Raw genomic sequence first — 17,294 nt, forward strand, 5'->3', positions numbered from 1 at the left:
TGAGGGCAAGTGCCCACTTTATTAACAGCAGCTGGGCTCCTGGGCTCCCCTGGCCCACCTCATAAGATCAGCAGACCACAGAAGGCCAACAGAAGGAAGCTGCCACCCACCCCTTGGGGCCTGCTTCTGGGATGGGTGCAGAGGTGGGAGGGGGACTGGCCTCACGGAGGCCTCATAAATACAAGGGGGTCACTGATGAAGAATGTAAAAAGGCTGAGCGGCAGGGACCCAGGGAGGATGGGCGATCCTGGGGCAGCCTGTGTCACGCAGCCTGTGTCTGTGGGGTCTTTGGCTCCGTGTCCAGGCGGCACAGGGGACTGTCATATACCATCTGCAGGTTCACCTTGTGGCCCACCAGCTCGCGGATATTGTTGATGCCGTACTTGATCATCGTTGGGCTTGGGGAGGAAGGGTCACAGTTTAAAACAGGTCAGGTCATGCTCCCTGCTCAGAATTTTTCTGAAGGTTCTCAGCTTCTTCAAAGTAAAAGCCAACATCTTCTCTGTGGCCCACAAGGTCCTGCACATTGCCTCCTCTCCCTCATCTCTTCCCCCTCTCTCCAGCTACCCCTTCCTCCTTGAGTTTCTCCAAAGACACCAGTCCAGCCTCAGGGCCTTTGCATTGGCTCCACCTGCTGTGTGGAACACCTTCCCAGAGATCCCCCTGGCTCACCCCTTCTATCTCCAACCTGCTCAGGCCAAGTGCTCCACAAAGCCGTCCCCGGCAGTCTCCTTAGCCCTTCCGCTTTGTCCTTGCTAATACTTGCTGTCCTTGGACACTCTGGTTTCATGGATCTCATTTACTAAGTTTCCTTATTTATCTTGCTAGTCATCCTTGCTCCCCTGCTCAGGAGGCAGGGCTGTGAGCTCTCGGTTCACAGCCCAGGGCCAGGCACGCAAGGTTGCCCAGGAAAGGACACATGAAGTTGCCTGAGGCAGCCAAACAGTACTCACCGCTCCAGGGAGAGGCCCCAGGCAATGACTGACACATTCTCAGGGAGCCCCATGGGCAGCAGCATCTCAGGGCGGAAGATCCCAGAGTTCCCCACTTCCACCCACTTCTTCAGGCCTGTGGGTGTGGGATACAGAAGACAGGGCAGCGTGTGGCGGGCTGGGCCTGGCAGTGAGTTGGGCAAGTGGGCTGGGGGCTCGGCAGTGTGGGGGACCTGGCTCAGCCAGGGGTACCTTGGTGATAGCTGAACACCTCCATGCTGGGCTCAGTGTAAGGGTTGTAGGCGGGCTTAAAGCGCAGCTGGGTGAGACCTGTGGGGGTGGGAGTCAGGCTGGTGACCCCAGCACCCTCCCAGTGCCCTCAGCACCATGGGGCCAGTCGCCTGCTCACCCAACTTGGAGAAGAACTCCCGCAGGACACCCATGAGGTGTCCCAGGGTGAGGCCGTGGTCAGCAACGACGCCCTCGATCTGGTGGAACTCGGCCAGGTGCGTGGCATCCAGGGTCTCGTTCCGAAACACGCGGTCAATGGAGAAGTACTTGGCCGGCGTGAAGGGTTTCTGGGGGCAACAGCCAGGCCCACAGGGCCTGGGGTCAGAGAGCCCACAGAGCTGCGGCACCAGCCACCCACCCCCGACCCTTGCCTAGCCGCACCTTCTGGGCGAGACGGTACAGGGCCCGGGCACTGGCCGCTGTGGTGTGTGTGCGCAGCAGGTTTTTCCGAGCCTCGTCCAGCTTCCAGTTGTACTTATACCTTCAGGAGCAAAGTCACACTGTGGTCAAGCCCCCGACATCTTCCCCTCCGCAACCCCGAGGTCCTGCTCTTGCCTCACCCCTGTGAACCGTAGCCGCCCTGAGAGTGGGTCCGCTTGACTCGCTGGACGTAGTCCATTGGGAGCTGCAGGGCCTCGGCAGGATCTGGCAGGACAGAGTGCCATCTGGTTGGTCCACGAACATTCTCACAGAGCCACTGCTTCAGGTTTGCACAGTGGTGGTGGCAGCAGCCAGAGGGTGCCTGGCATGCTCGACCTGCCACAGTTCTCTCCCAGGACCCTCAGTGGCTCCTCATTTACTTGGAGAAAGTCTTCCCACAGCCCTGTCCAGTGCCTCCCTGCCCTGTCTGCTCACACTCCTGCTTGATCACCAACACCAGTCACAGGCGTCCCAGTGGGCACACCAGGCACAGTCCAGCCTTGCATGGGCCATTCCCTCTCCCTGGAGCTTTCACTCCCAACACAGCCCCTCCCTCACCAGTCTTTGCTAAACAGACTTGAACCTGACGGCAACCACCCCTTCCTCCACCCGACTCCCTGTGGCATTTACCACCTGCCTCACCACACAGCTGAAGACGGAACCCAGGGCCTTGCACATGCTAAGCAAGTTTTCTACCACTGAGCCAACCTCGGCCCCCAGTTGTGCAAATGCTTAAGATTCCCTTCCAGAGACACAAATTTGGTGCTCGCTCCTGGAAAGACTGAGACCCAATGAATACTGACTCCAGCTCTTATAAGCTGTGTGGACCAGGACAAGAATGGTCCCTCTCTGTGCCTCAGTTTCAATTATAAAAGAGGGCTAACAGTACTACTTTTCTGTAGCTGGTGGAAGATCAGAACAGTGACTGGTATATAATGAGTGCTTAGTAGGTTTTGGGTGCCACAACAAAGATGACAGTGACTTCACTGCTGCAGATCAGGTAATGGGTACCCAAGGACCTTGTCTGATCTGGTGGGGGAGACATCCACCATTGTGGAAAGTCACTCAATTTTAGATGACATCAAGGACAGCGTAAAAGGGAGGGAGGGAGGGGGAGAGAAGAAATAAGGAAACTATAATGAAGACTAGGGCTGGTGGCTGGGGATGTGGCCCAGGACTACAGCACTTGCCTAGCGTGTGCAAAGCCCTGGGTTCTCCCCGCAGCAACACACACACAAACTCAGGGCTGTAGGGTGGGGCAGGGAAGGGGGATATATCAGGATGTTCTTGTTTATTAATTTTTTTGCAGTGCTGGGGATGGAACTGAGGCCCTTACACAGGCTAGGCAAGTGCTGTACCACTGAGCCATACTCACAACCCAAGAGTTGCCTTAAAAATCTCAGACAAAACAGATCTCAGTGGATGTTACAGTATGAGCAAAGGCCCTGAGGTGGGCACAGCCTGGCACTATCAGGGAAGAGCAGAGACTAGGGTCAGTGGAACAAGGAGATCACAAAAGATTGATGAACAGGCTGCCAGGGGCTTTGTTGGCCACATGGAGGGCAAATCTCATTTTATAAAATGGGACGGCGACAGGCTAAAGATCCCAACTAGGCCAGGCTCCTCCTCTGTCCTTTCAGCCAGGCACCCAGGGCTGACGCACCTCGTAGGAAGAAGGTGTCATGCTGATCACGTGCTGGATGCTGCTGGGGCTGGAAGAGAGCGTCAAAGTTCCAAAAGGAGCTCTCAATGAAGTTGTCAGTCGGCATCTCGGTGAACCTGCGGGGACATGCGGTGACTGCCCTGCCTGCCCCCATGGCTGTGCCCCCGGGCCCCCAGCCATGTGCTCACCCCATCTCCAGGAAGATCTGTCGGAACTGGGAGCGGACCTTGAGCAGCGGGTGTAGGTGACCGCTGTCAGGGAGCACGCCACGGGCAGCGAAGTTGTAGGACTTGAAGGACCGGTCCCGCCAGGAACCACTGTGGGGGATGTGGAGGGCACAGGCCTGGTGAGGGAGGCCCGCCCCTCTCCCCGGCTTCCACCTGCCCCCAGCCCTGGAGCCACTGCTACCTGGAGATCATCTCTGGGCTCAGCTCTGCCTCCTGCTTGGAGATTCTGGTGCTGAAGGCACTGCCCTTGCTCACCCAGTAAGTCTTCAGGGTCCTGCAGCCAAAGGGAGGGGAGACCACTGTCATCAACAGGTTCTCCTTGATCTTCCATCTGATGCCAGTTCTAAAACCACTGCCAAGCCACTCGGCTTTGTTTTGTGTGTGTTTGAACAAGGGGCTCTACCACTGAGCTACACCCTCAGCCCTTTCTATTTTGAGACGGGGTCTCACTAATCTGCCTAGGCTATTCTTGAACTTGCAATCTTCCTGCTTCAGCCTCCCGAGTAGCTGGAATTATAGATGTGCACCACCACACCTATGTTGACACAGGATCTTGTTATGTTGCCCAGGCTGGTCTGGAACCCCTAGACTCAAAAAAAGATCTACCTCAGCCTCCCGAGTAGCTAAAATTACAGATATGTGCCATACCACCTGGACGACTGCTTCATGTTCTTCCTGATATTTATTTCCACCTGAAATACTCTTACGTGGCTACCACCTATCCCTGTGTTTGTTCACATATTCATTCAACAAATACTTATTAAGAACCAGGCACAGTGGTACACACTTAGAACCCCAGTGATTTGGGAGGCTGAGACAGGAGGATGGCAAATTCAAGGCCAGCCTCAGCAATTTAGTAAGGCCCTAAGCAACTTAGTGAGACCATGCCTCAAAATAAATAAAAAGGGCTGGGGATACAGCTAAGTGGTAAAGCGCTCAGGTTCAATCCCTGATACAAAAAAAAAAAAAAAAAAAAAGCCCAAATGTGTGTCAGGGTCAACTCAAGGTGCTAAGCATACAGCTGGGAAGAGTTTATTCCCCATGCAGGCTCTGCTCCACTAATGCCACCCCACAATCCTGTGAGAAGGGAACTGAGGCTGGTAAGGGCTGGATGCCTTGACTGAGTCACACTACTGGTAAGTGGCAGAGCCTGGACTTCAGCCCAGCTCCTGTGTGCTCTCTAGGCCACTGAGAGCAGAACTCCCAGCCTGCCCCAGCCCCCAGAGCTGTGGGGCATGTCCTCTGGACTTCACGCAGTGCTAAGTACTGTGAAGGAGAGGGACAGGGCAGGAGACATGGATACCAACAGTGAGGGGCTTTTGTGGAACTCCAGTGGGGAAGGGAGGATGTCAGGGTTGCCTATTTAAGGTGACACATGCTTGTAATCCGAGCAACTCAGGAGGCTGAAGCAGGAGGATTCCAAGTGTGAAGCCAGCCTGGCAATTTAGGGAAACCCCATCTCAAAAAATAAAGAGCAGGGGCTGTAGCCTGGTGGACACCACCCTGGGTTCAATTGCTAATGACACACAAGCAGGGAGGTGGTGGCACACCTTGCATGGAAGGTCAGTGGGAGACAGCACTTGGCAGGAGGGTTGCACGAGCCCAGCAGCATCCGTGGCTGGGTGTGGGCTGGACAGCTCCCTCTCAGTACCCCCAACATGCCACACAGGAAGTGGGGGCCTGGCCTGGGGGCGCCACTCACACTGCATTCAGCAGCTTCCTCTTCCTGAGCTCGCTCCTTTCCTTCTCACCCAGCTCCTCAGCCTGCCCGCCCTGGACCAACTGGAGTCGCCGCTGCACTTCGTCCTCCACCTTGTCCACCTGCCACAGCAAGGGGTGTGAAGGCCAGGGGCCCACTGTCTGTCCACCTGCCCAACCATCTGCAGGAACTCACCACTCGGAACACACGGGGCCCCTCCGCTGCACTCTTGTCCACACGGATCCACTTGTTGGACATGGCCTTGCTGAAACCCACTTTGCCACTGGGCAGGCGCTGGGGGAGTTAGGTTACAGTAAGTATGGCACAAAGGCAACCGTCACCCCCTCACCTCCCTAGGTCCTGCTCCCCAGACTCCTACCATGAGCTCGCTCTGGGCCAGGCCCTCTGCAGGGATGCTGTGAAACACCCGGGCCTCATGACTGCCTTCCCGGGCAATTTCCTCACCCTCTTCAGTAAGCTCCCAGCGCTTGGTAGAGCGAAGCTCAGCCTCAATGACCTGCACAGAAATGGGGACAGGAGAGAGGAAGGCAGGGATGGGTTCAGAGCCAGGTGGCCCTCACAGAGGAACTGGGCCTGAGATTTGAAGAACAGCTTTTAAAGCTGTTTGACACGCCAGCTGTACCACTTTCTGGCCAAAAGACCCCACAGGGAGGATTTCCCTTTGCCCAGCCTCCTTTTCTCTCATGTAACAGTGACAGTGTTACATGAGCCACACCCGTGGCTGGGTGTGGGCTGGACAGCTCCATCTCAGTACCCCCAACATGCCACACAGGAACATTGTCACTAGGCTCCCCATGCTAGCCTTAACTCCTGAGTAGCTGGGACCACAGGCACACACCTCTGGGTGTGGCTATATGTTTACTATCACTTTGTAAACTGTGACATACTTCAAGGTCATAGGTAAATAGATTTGACTCTAATTTATGTGTTTGTATTTCAGTGCCTAGAGTACCAAAGAAGGGCAATGGAGGTCCACATTACAAATAGAAACCAGAGGCTCCAAGATGAGGAAAGGTCCAAGGTCACAAAGACACAGACAAGGTCAAGTGGACAGGGTCTACAGGCTCTAGTTTGCCTTTCTTTTAATCCCAGTTCTGCTCTTCAGTGGCTGTGTGACCTTGGGCAAGTTGCTTAACCTCCCTAATTTTTTTTTCCCCAGTGCTAGGGAATGGAACTCACATCTTCAGTGCTTGCTAGACAAGTACTCTACCACTGAGCTACACCTGCAGCCCTGAGTGACTTTTCTCATCCTTAAGGGACCTTGATGAGTCTTGAGGAGTAAGTGAATTCGTACACAGAAAGAATATCGGGTGGTTAACATGTTAGGTTAACTCTATTTTTATTATTATTGTCATTATTATCATCTGGTTCCCATTAAACTGTCATTACTTAACTCTCTTTAACCTACAAAACTGTCAATTTCACATGGATCAAAGCACTGTCACCCACACATTGTGACTTTGAACTCTTCTCTGCACTGAGGCCCTCAGGCTTTGCAGTCTGAGCACTTACATTTCAAATCCAGGTTCACCAGACCCTTCTAGTGACACTCATCAAGTTACTTATCTATGCTGAGCATGAGTTGTCCTATCTGCAAAATGAAAATAATCCTCGGTTTACGGAAAGGATCAGATAAGTAAAGCCGAGAGTAGGATGGGCACAAAACTGCTTTGACAAATAAAATTCATTAGATCCTGGCCTAATGAATCCAGCCTCCTCGGTGGCTCACTGAGTCTCCTGGCATCCTCATCCCATGATTCCAGGGCCCTCCATTTGCCCAAGATGGAATTTGCCCATGCTCCCCCTTCTTTGGCCTGAATCTTCCTCTGTGGCCCTCTTTCCAGCTGCCTCCCCACAGCAGACATCATGCCAGCCTCTGCCTTTGCCTCTAGCCCTGCCCTGTCAGTCCTTCCCAAAGATAATGTAGACGTCACCACATCTGACTAGCTACTATTTCTGTGGCTCCCCAGTACCCCTGTGAGGTAAAGAGTTGCAATTCTGGCCATGCTGTTCTCCTCTGACACCTGCCTCGGCCTCCCGACGCCCTCCTCAATACCCTAGAGTGGATCCCTTATATGCCACGGCTTTCATTCACGGTGACAGACCCACCAGGCGGGCCGCTCTCTTAAGACCTCACAGCTGGGTTCCCTGTGCCTCCCCAATCACTCCGGTCACTTGGCACCTCCTTAGAAGATTGTAACGCTGCTGCCTCGTCTTCCTAGTCCACTGTAGTATAACGCCCCCACCTCCGACAGCATGCTGATCCTCCCCCAGGACGTTTATCGCTTGAGGCACATTCACCAGTGCCCGAGGCTCACTCGTTCCACACTCCCGGTGAGCGCACACCCGGATGGGCCCATTTTAATTACTCCTAACCAGGCTGAGGGAGTCTGGCCTGGAATGAGAACTCTGCAGGCAAGGGGGCTACAGGGGCAGAAGCAAGGAGGCCCCGCATCGCAGGACTGAATCACCTCGCCTAGAGCCTGCAGGCTCTTCACCGCGCCCACCACCGCCTGGTGCTCCACGCCCAGCTGGGTCGCGACCTCCGCGCTGTCCAGGCCGCCATCTGCCGCCTCCAGCCGCTGCAACAGCAGCTCCGCCACAGGACCATCCGCCATGGCTGCTCCCAGAGCGCTCAGCGTGTTCAGGCCCGGCCTGGGGAACCGGAACCGGAACCGGCGCCCCGGGCGTGCGTCGCCATCTTGAGTGTGGAAAACCAGATTACAGACTCTGGATGTCGCCATCTTAAAGTGTGGCAACTGAGCCTCAAAGCGTGGAAAGAACTAGGTTCCTACCTCCATAGTGGCTCGACCAGTGGCTATTGGTCGAGCAGTGAGCTGCACCTGATGACCTCAAGGTTAGAAACAGTTTTGTTTTGAATTTCATGCAACCACACCACCAGTAGGCTATGACCTTGAGCTTTTTTTCACCCTCTATGGGCTCATAACCCCTTTACCCTTCTAGGATTCTCTCTTGCTCTTACAGAGGGAAGAAGGTAGCAGGCTCCCAACATGGTCAAATTGCTTGTATCAGCTACTTTTGAACCTCTGAAAGGGAGGCTGGGTGTGGCCCATCCTTATTTGTAGAGAGGAGAGGAACCCACCTAGTGACAATAAAGGTGCAGGCTAAACTATAAGGAGTGTTTCAGGTGTATTATTTCGTTTCTTCCAAAAAAAAAACTTTGTGGTGCAGATATCCACATAATCTCTCTATTTCACAGATGAGAATACAGAGGCTCAGAGGCTGATATGACTTGCCCAAGCTTCTATAGGGAATGGCTAGAAATGAGGTCAGAAATGAACCCTCCAGATCTCAGGAGATCAACGTCAAGGCAATAACGCATGGTTTTACGCTGGGCATGGTGGCACACCTTGTTAACCCTAGTACTCAGAAGGCTGAAGCAGAAGGATTGCAAGTTCAAGATCAGCCTTGACAAGTTAGCAAGACCCTGTTTCAAAATAAAAACTTAAAGGCTGGGGATGTATCTCAGGGACAGAGTGTCCCTGGGTTCAATCCCCAGTACCAGGGGAGGAAAAAAAGGAAAAAAGGAAGAGGCAGAAAAAGGAGAAGCATCGTCTACATCAGTTTCTTCCTATGGAAATAAAATATGGTGGCTGGATGTGGTGGCATAGTCCTAATTTCAGCTACTGTGGAGGCCAAAGCAAGAGAATCACAAATTCTATCATAGCCTGGGCTACCTTGTCTCAAAAGAAATTTAGGAGCTGGGGGTGAGGGGTAGCTTAGAGGTAGAGAGCTAATGTAGTGTGCATGAGGCTTTGGGTTCCATTCCTGGCAGTGAAAAAAAAAATGGGATTGCACCCAGGGGTGCTTAACCATTGAGCCACATCCTCAGCCCTTTATTTATTTATTTATTTTTATTTTGAGACAGGGATTTGCCTAAATTGCTCAGGGCCTCATTAAATTGCTGAGGCTGGCTTTGAACTTGCAATTCTCCTGTCTCAGTCTCCTAAGCTGCTTGAATTAGAGGTGTTCACTCACCACACCTGTTAGAAAAACTTTTAAAAGAGCTGGTAATGTAGCTTAGTAGCAAGGTGCTTGCTTAACATGTGCAAAGCCCTGGACTCAATCACTAGTGCTGCAAAATAATAATAGTAATAGTAATAATAATAGACATGTAATTTAAAATTTTCTAGTAGCAACCTCAAAAAAGAAACTAGTGGCATCTGGAGTTGTAGCTCAGTGGTAGAGTGCTTGCCTAGCATGTGCAAGGCACTGGGTTTGATTCTCAGCACCATATATATTAAATAAAGTTCTGTTGATAACTAAGAAAATATTAGAAAGAAATAAACTGGTGGAATTCCCTTTGAGAATTTACATGACCTGTTATGTCCAGGTTATTTTTTTAACCCTTACAATACAGGTTACTAATGAAATATTTTGCACAATTTTTTTTCATATTTTCTTCAAACTCTGATGTGTATTTTATGTAGCACATCTCATTTGGGATCAGCCACACTTCAAATGACCAATAGTCACATGTGACCAGTGACAACTATGTCATAAATACAGGTCGCTCAGGGATAGCACAAGCCTGTGATCCCAGCAATCAGGAGGCTCAGGCAGGAGGCTTGCTTGAGTTCATGAATCTGAAGCTAGCCTGGGCAACATAGCAAGATCTGTATCTAAAAAAAGTTGGAGAAAGAGAGGAATAAAGAAAAATAAATACTTTTGAGGGGAGTTTTGTTTTATTGTGGTGCAAGCATATCCTAAGTGCATGTTTTACCACTGAGCTACATTCCTAGCCCTGGAACACTGTTATTTTCTAATCTAACATCTGCCGCTTAAGTTAATCACCAAAATGCTTAATCTTTTTTTTTTTTTTTTAAATATTTTAGTTTTCAGCGGACACAACGTCTTTGTTTGTATGTGGTGCTGAGGATCGAACCCGGGCCGCACGCATGCCAGACGAGCACGCTACCACTTGAGCCACATCCCCAGCCCCCAAAATGCTTAATCTTAACCAGGCATGGTGATGCACACCTATAATCCCAGCTACCCCAGAAGCTGAGGCAGGAGGATTGCAAGTTTGAGGCCAGTTTGGACAATTAGCCAGACCCTGTTTCAAAATGAAAAACAGAATGGACTGGGGATGTAGTTTAGTGGTAAAGCACCCCCTGGGTTCAATCTTTAGTGCCAAATTAACCAATTAATTTAATTAAATAATAATTAAAAGAGCTGGGAGTGTAGCTCAGTGGTAAAGTACCCCTGGGTTCACCTCATCCCCCATGTTTAATTTTTCTGAGCTTCAACGTTTTCTTTCTTGATGGAGATTCTATGAGCCCAGATTATTATTTTTAAAAATATTTTATTTTTTAGATATTGGTGGACACAATATCTTTATTTCTATGTGGTGCTGAGGATCGAACCCAGTGCCTCACGCATGCTAGGCAAGCGCTCTACCACTAAGCCACAACCCCAGCCCTTATTTTTAAATTATTGTTATTATTATTTTTTTTGTACTGGGGAGTGAACTCAGGGGCACTTGACCACTGAGCCATACCCCAGCCTTATTTTATATTTTATTTACAGACAGGGTCTCACTGAGTTGCTTAGCACCTCGCTTTGAACTCATGATCCTCCTGCCTCAGCCTCCTGAGCCACTGTAATTGCAGGTATCTGCCACCATGCTTGGTGAGCCCAGGTTACTATAAGAAATGATATATCATGCACATATGTACATAATATTTGCTAATACTAAATTGAGTATAGACCACGCACCTTTTATTTTATTTATTTATTGACATTGCTGGGAATCAAACCCAGGGCCTCTCATTTGCTAAGCTGACACTGTACCACTGAGACACATCTCCAGCCTTGAGGAACTCCTTCCTCTCTTTTGGCAGTGTTGGGGATTGAATCCAGGGCCTCACACATGTGCTAGGTAAGCACTCCACCACTGAGCTAATACCATGGCCTTTGAGGCACTGTTATAAACAGAACACATTTACTCATTTCACATCACAATTAGTCGAACCTATCATGTGTGATTACTAATACTTCCCAATTCTGATCCTATGATGAGCTCCTTTATTCAGGTCACTTTCCTCAAAGTTCTCTTCTCAGCTTCAAAGCACTTTCCCAGGTTTGGTTTATTTATTTCTACAAGAATCCTTCCTTTCTTCCATCACACACCAAGTAGTTTTTAAGTGTGCTTTGCAGGTGCTGCAGGTGGGGGGCTCAGGGAGAAAGCACCAAGCTCATGTATCCATGACACAGGACAGGAGGGAAAGTGAAAAGGTCAGTCAGTGTGGGTTTGGGCATCATCCTGCGTGGGACTAGGTTGGAAAATTCTAAATAGTGGCCATGCCTGTGTGGACCTGCAGAGCCCCAACTTCAACTCATTATTCCTCCCCTTCTGATTTCCCAGCACTAGTGAGGAAGCAACCCCTCTCCACCCTTTGCCAGGAGTCACCCTTCCCCCAGTCCACTCCAGCGTACCCAGGTCCAGAACTAATTTGCTCAACGTTTGGAAAACCCCTACCTCTCCTTCCTCCTCATAGAGTGTGTGTGTGGGAGGAAGGAACTAGTGTCAGTCACGTCTTCAGAAGACTCTAGATCCAAGGGTTCTGCTTATCTCCTTAGGGCTCTATCTCCATAACCATCTGTGTCTTTCCTTCTTCTTCCTAAACGGAACCCCCTGTCTCTGCCCATAGCCGTTTAATTGCAAAATCCTGGCCGTTTGTGGGAGACCACAAGACAGAGACCCCCTTCATTTACCCACTGAGAGGAAAGTAAAACAGCCAGCAACGAGAGAAATAGTCCTATCTCCAACTCAGGAGTCACAGTTTGCAGAGTCACTTATTTGAGTCTTCTGTGGTTCCTCTTTTCTGTCCCTGGACACCACGGAAAGCTTTGCTGCGGGATAGCAACTGAGTCGCCTCTCCTGGTCTCTGAGGAGCTTTGGTGATTTCAGAAAGGCTAAGTCTTGCCCTAGGGCACACAGCAGCAGTGTGACGGATTGCCAGAGCACTAGTGGGTAGGAGACAGTTGGCACCCTCCCCAGCTACTCGCATGGTTGTAACACCGGAATATAGTGAAGCCTCAGTCCTTGAACTATGGTGCCCCGTGCACCAACCTGTGCTGAAAGATCGCGTCCGGGCGGGGGGTTCCCCAAATACAGGACAGAAAGTGGCTGGGAAATCACTTTCCACCCTTCCACGCAGAGGAGAGGGAACGGAGGAAGCTGGGACAGGATCCCCACTCCGCCAGGCAACAACGCTCGCGCGGGTTCTTTAAACGCCCAGATGCGAGCGACGCGCGCGGGAGAGGGCGGGTTTGGGCTGAGACCTGGTCACATGACCCGGCTCGAGGGGCTAGCGGCCCCCACCCCGTCGGTGGGCGTACCCCACAACGCGTGGTCAACCCTCATTGGCCGGTAGTGCAACCAATAGAAATCGGCCATCTGGGATCCCTGCGTTCTGAGGCACAACCTAACATGCTGACCCGACAAGGGTCAAATGAAAAGGGACGGTTGTGGTTGTAGACCAATGACAAGGTGTGGGGGCGGGCCCAAAGGCAGAGTCAGGTTGACTTGAGAGGCGGGCGGATATATAATCTCGCAGCCGGCGACGGCGTCCGTCCGTACTGCAGAGCCGCTGCTGGAGGATCGTTTTAAAGGGCCAGCGCGCCGCCGCCCCCTCGGCCCGCCATGCTGCTACCTGTGCCGATACTGCTCGGCTTCCTCGGCCTGGTCGCCGCCGCACCCTCCGTGTACTTCAAGGAGCAGTTTCTGGACGGAGGTAACGCCTGGTCCGTCCTCGAGGCCGCCTCGACGACGCGGCCTGTCCCCCAGCCCAGATCTGCCTTGTCGCCTTTAATTACCGCTCAGAGGGCCAACATAGAGGTCCCTGGAGACTATAGCCGCGGGCGATTCCTCTTCTGCGTCCCTGGGGAACGTGGAAGATGCAGCGGCCTCCCGCGGTGGGAGTTAGGGTTCGTCCCAGGATCTCTGGGTCTCCAGAGCTGTCAAACTGGAGGTTGGGATGGGAAGAGGCAGGAATCTCCTTTCCTGCCCCCCAACTGCTTTTGGCTTCAGGCAGGTGTTGGTGGGGGTGGTCAGCACTACCGCACTGATCTACTCCTCTGACCCCCTAGACGAGTGGACCTACCGCTGGATCGAATCCAAACACAAGTCAGATTTTGGCAAATTCGTCCTTAGTTCCGGCAAGTTCTACGGTGACCAGGAGAAGGATAAAGGTAAGAGCCAGGGAGTGGGTGCTGGGATCCAGGAGGACTTTTTTGGCGGAAGCTGTAGTCAGTACGCACCCAACCCGGGCATCCCCCAGGAGTTGGGCAGGTGGAGGAAGGAAGGTTGGGGAGAGTCGTCTGTGTCATGGGAGGTCTAGTTTCCCCGGGTTGGAGCTCAACAGTAATCACACTCCCATCCCATATCAGGGCTGCAGACCAGCCAGGATGCCCGCTTTTATGCCCTGTCGGCCAGATTCGAACCTTTCAGCAACAAGGGCCAGACGCTGGTGGTGCAGTTCACTGTGAAGCATGAGCAGAACATTGATTGTGGGGGTGGCTACGTGAAGCTGTTTCCTGATAATTTGGACCAGACAGACATGCATGGAGATTCAGAATACAACATCATGTTCGGTGAGGGGCCCCACCCCGGTGCTGATCACTGTCCTCTCAGTTGGAAGGTGGAGAATGAATGAAACTCCTTGGATTCCTCCTAACCCAGAAGAATTCATAAGACCATAGAAAGCACTTAAGTAATCAGGAGGTTTTTTTTTTTTTTTTTTTTTTCCTTTGGAGGGGTAGCTAGAGGTCAGGGCGGGGAGAGTCTGGGATAGCTAAAGGGGTAGGTGACAGACAGGTAGTGTCTTCCTGTGTTATGATTGCAGATCTAGACAAATTTGTATGATCATAACCTAGGAATGTCCTGATTTCACAAATGAGGATAATGAATTTTAAGAGTTTTGCTTTTCTGTTTTTGTTTTACTTAAGACTCTTGCCATAGCCCCTTAATGGCAGAATCAGGATTTGAACCTCATTTTTCAGCCTCTTACATTGACATCTTTTGTCTTGAGTTTAAGAATTGTTTTTGTGTGCCCAGCAAGGGCAGCCTGTGACTTTCACTCAATCCCATCTAGGCCCAGACATTTGTGGCCCAGGCACGAAGAAGGTTCATGTCATTTTCAATTACAAGGGCAAGAACATGCTGATCAACAAGGACATCCGGTGTAAGGTGTGCCTGGGGGTGTGTCCCTGGGGGTGGTGCTAAGTGACTGTCTGGGAAGCAGGAGGCCAGCCTGGTAGGTGGGGCCACTCAGCATCTATCCTCTTCAGGATGATGAATTCACACACCTCTACACACTGATCGTACGGCCCGACAACACCTACGAGGTGAAGATTGACAACAGCCCCGTGGAATCAGGCTCCTTGGAGGATGATTGGGACTTCTTGCCTCCCAAGAAGATAAAGGATCCTGATGCTTCCAAGCCAGAAGACTGGGATGAGCGTGCCAAGATTGATGACCCCACAGACTCCAAACCTGAGGTTGGTGTTTGGGCAGGGGCTTTCCACCACCACTGCATAGCATGTAGGGGACACTTGGGTCCACTCTGACTTCCTTGTGTACATCCAGGACTGGGACAAACCTGAGCACATCCCTGACCCTGATGCTAAGAAGCCTGAGGACTGGGATGAAGAAATGGATGGAGAGTGGGAACCACCAGTGATTCAGAACCCTGAGTACAAGGTGAGTTTGGTGATTGGGGGTACAGTTTAGTGGTAGAGTTCTTGCCTAGCATGTACAAGGCCAGGGTTCAATCCCCTGTGCCACAGAAACACAAAAGCAAGGTCAACCTGACTCTGAGCAGAGCTACAGGTCACAGTGGGTCATGCACCCACCTCTGCTCACTTTGATTTTCTGTTGCAGGGTGAGTGGAAGCCACGCCAGATTGACAACCCAGATTACAAGGGCATATGGATCCACCCAGAAATCGACAACCCTGAATACTCCCCTGATGCTAATATCTATGCTTATGATAACTTTGCTGTGCTGGGCCTAGATCTCTGGCAGGTAAGACACAAAGGACCTCAAATGGAGACCTAAAGGAAACGGACAGGCATAGGATTCAGTGCCAGGCAAATCTGACCTAGAAATGGTACGTTTTCTGAAGTATTTCCTGATCTGACTTGAGGGAGTCCTCACAACATCAATAAGGGTCTACTTATTATGTACCAAGTATTTAATCAAGTACTAATGTAAATCAATTTATAAAATATAGACAACACAAAATTTGCTGGGAGAGCTGCAGGAGTAGCCAGATGGTAGAGCACTTGTCTAGTGTGCCCAGGGCCTTGGGTTCCCTTGTAGCACTGCAGAGAGGAAAATGGAGGGGCTGGAGTGGTTAGAGTGCTTGCCTAGCATGGGCAAGACATGCTAGACCTTGAGTTTGATTCCCTAGTAGTGCAAAGAAAAAACACTGAGGTCTGGGAGGCGGGCACAGCTCAGTGGTAGAGTAGTTGCCAAGCATGCATGAAGCCATGGGTTCCATCCCTAACACTGCCAAAAAGAAAAAAATAATTGACAAAAAGTTACATGGAACAATTCCTGGCATACTAGATCACTAAAAAATTCCTGAACAAGGGAGTGAGTCCCCAGTTCAACCAGTGAAGAGAGTAAGGTGCAGAAAAGTGAATTCAGCAAGCAGCCTGAGGTCACATGGAATAAAATGGCAGAATGGGGATTTGAATCCAGGCAGTGGGCCCCCACAGTCTTTTATTTATCTTTTCAAAATTTTTAAAATTTTTCTGGGTACCAGGGAATGAAATCAGAGTATTTGACCACTGATTCCAGCCTTATTTTGTATTTTATCTAGAAACAGGGTCTCACTGAATTGTTTAGTGCTTCGCTTTTGCTGAGGTTGGCTAGATTGTAACAATGTATAGTGGTTATAGGAACACAGGTGGAACACTGGGTGTCATTTCTGACTCTCTTCTTCCATTCATTCTCCAGGTCAAGTCTGGGACCATCTTTGATAACTTCCTCATCACCAATGATGAGGACTATGCAGAACAGTTTGGCAATGAGACATGGGGTGTCACAAAGGTGGGCCTGGGTCCTTGTTCTGATTTGGGGGGCAGGCAGGGCTAGCAGGCAAGGGATCAGGTGCTGAGGGGTATGATCTGTCCATGCAGGATGCAGAAAAACAGATGAAAGACAAACAGGATGAGGAGCAGAGGCTTCAAGAAGAAGAGGAGGAAAAGAAGCGTAAGGAGGAAGAGGAGGATGGAGAAGACAAGGAGGATGAGGAGGACAAAGAGGAGGATGAGGAGGATGAGGAGGATAAAGAGGAAGACGAGGAGGAAGATGTCACTGGCCAGGCCAAGGATGAGCTGTAGAGGCCACACCGGTCACCTCCAGGGCTGGACTGAGGCCTGGATGCTCCCACTGCAGAGCTGGCCACGCCAAATAATGTCTCTATGAGACTCAAGAACTTTCATTTTTTTCCAGGCGGGTTCAGATTTGGGGTGGATTTTGGTTATTTCCCCCGCCTTTTTTTTTTTTTTTTTTTTTACTGGTGTTTTTGTCTTCAATTCTCCTTCAGTCCTCACCACCCCTCTCATTTTCTCAATCAACATCTTTCCCTTTTTCTGTCCTCTTTGTTCCTGGTCCCTTAGCTACTACTCTCCAACCCTGGGGGTGAGGGTGTGGAGAAGCCCTAGGCTTGAGATTCCATCTGCTCTCCTTCCTGGAGACCAGAGGGGGGGCAGGAGAAAGGGGTGGCATCTTCAGCTCCCCAGCACTGAGGAAGACTGGGGCTCTTCCTGCCCCCCCCCCTTTTTCTCCCCTGCCTCCAGGACTGGGCCACTTCTGGGTGGGGCAGTGGGTTCCAGCTCGGCTCACACTGAGAATGTAAGAACTACAAACAAAATTTCTATTAAATTAAGTTTTGTGTCTCCCCCCTGTGTTTTCCTTGTGGGGGAGGATGGAGATGGACTCAGGAAACCTAGGTTGGCCTTTTTTTTCAAGGTGGGGTGGGGAGCAGCTTCTGAACAAGACTCAT

General features: G+C 51.0%; 2 protein-coding genes across 2 annotated transcripts; one reads left to right on the forward strand and one right to left on the reverse strand.

Annotated features, from left to right (window-relative positions):
- Window positions 1-7,903, reverse strand: LOC308645335 (phenylalanine--tRNA ligase alpha subunit-like). The gene is made up of 13 exons (XM_081287374.1): window positions 7,725-7,903; window positions 5,612-5,749; window positions 5,428-5,526; window positions 5,236-5,354; window positions 3,715-3,807; window positions 3,495-3,623; window positions 3,307-3,422; window positions 1,784-1,868; window positions 1,605-1,704; window positions 1,342-1,510; window positions 1,185-1,262; window positions 954-1,068; window positions 1-398 (listed from the first exon to the last, which is right to left on the reverse strand). Exons 1-13 carry the CDS (start codon window positions 7,869-7,871, stop codon window positions 263-265), a joined length of 1,524 nt encoding a protein of 507 aa, XP_081143500.1. The 5' UTR covers window positions 7,872-7,903; the 3' UTR covers window positions 1-262.
- A 4,927-nt stretch (window positions 7,904-12,830) lies between these two features.
- LOC308644490 (calreticulin-like) lies at window positions 12,831-17,189 on the forward strand. Its single transcript, XM_081285687.1, has 9 exons — window positions 12,831-13,013; window positions 13,369-13,470; window positions 13,669-13,872; window positions 14,373-14,467; window positions 14,569-14,778; window positions 14,867-14,980; window positions 15,161-15,304; window positions 16,244-16,336; window positions 16,426-17,189. Exons 1-9 carry the CDS (start codon window positions 12,923-12,925, stop codon window positions 16,627-16,629), a joined length of 1,257 nt encoding a protein of 418 aa, XP_081141813.1. The 5' UTR covers window positions 12,831-12,922; the 3' UTR covers window positions 16,630-17,189.
- Window positions 17,190-17,294: the final 105 nt, after the last annotated feature.

The sequence above is a fragment of the Spermophilus citellus genome (assembly GCF_964194105.1).
Source record: "Spermophilus citellus genome assembly, chromosome: 3".
Taxonomy (NCBI): domain Eukaryota; kingdom Metazoa; phylum Chordata; class Mammalia; order Rodentia; family Sciuridae; genus Spermophilus; species Spermophilus citellus.

Coding starts and splice junctions, on each gene's coding strand:
- LOC308645335 (XM_081287374.1), bottom strand. CDS start 7,871: ATGGCGGATGGTCCTGTGGCGGAGCTGCTGTTGCAGCGGCTGGAGGCG. Junction 5,355..5,427: donor GGCCCCGTGTGTTCCGAGTG/GTGAGTTCCTGC, acceptor TTGCTGTGGCAG/GTGGACAAGGTGGAGGACGA. Junction 3,808..5,235: donor AGGAAGCTGCTGAATGCAGT/GTGAGTGGCGCC, acceptor CTTTGGCTGCAG/GACCCTGAAGACTTACTGGG.
- LOC308644490 (XM_081285687.1), top strand. CDS start 12,923: ATGCTGCTACCTGTGCCGATACTGCTCGGCTTCCTCGGCCTGGTCGCC. Junction 13,014..13,368: donor GGAGCAGTTTCTGGACGGAG/GTAACGCCTGGT, acceptor CTGACCCCCTAG/ACGAGTGGACCTACCGCTGG. Junction 16,337..16,425: donor AGACATGGGGTGTCACAAAG/GTGGGCCTGGGT, acceptor CTGTCCATGCAG/GATGCAGAAAAACAGATGAA.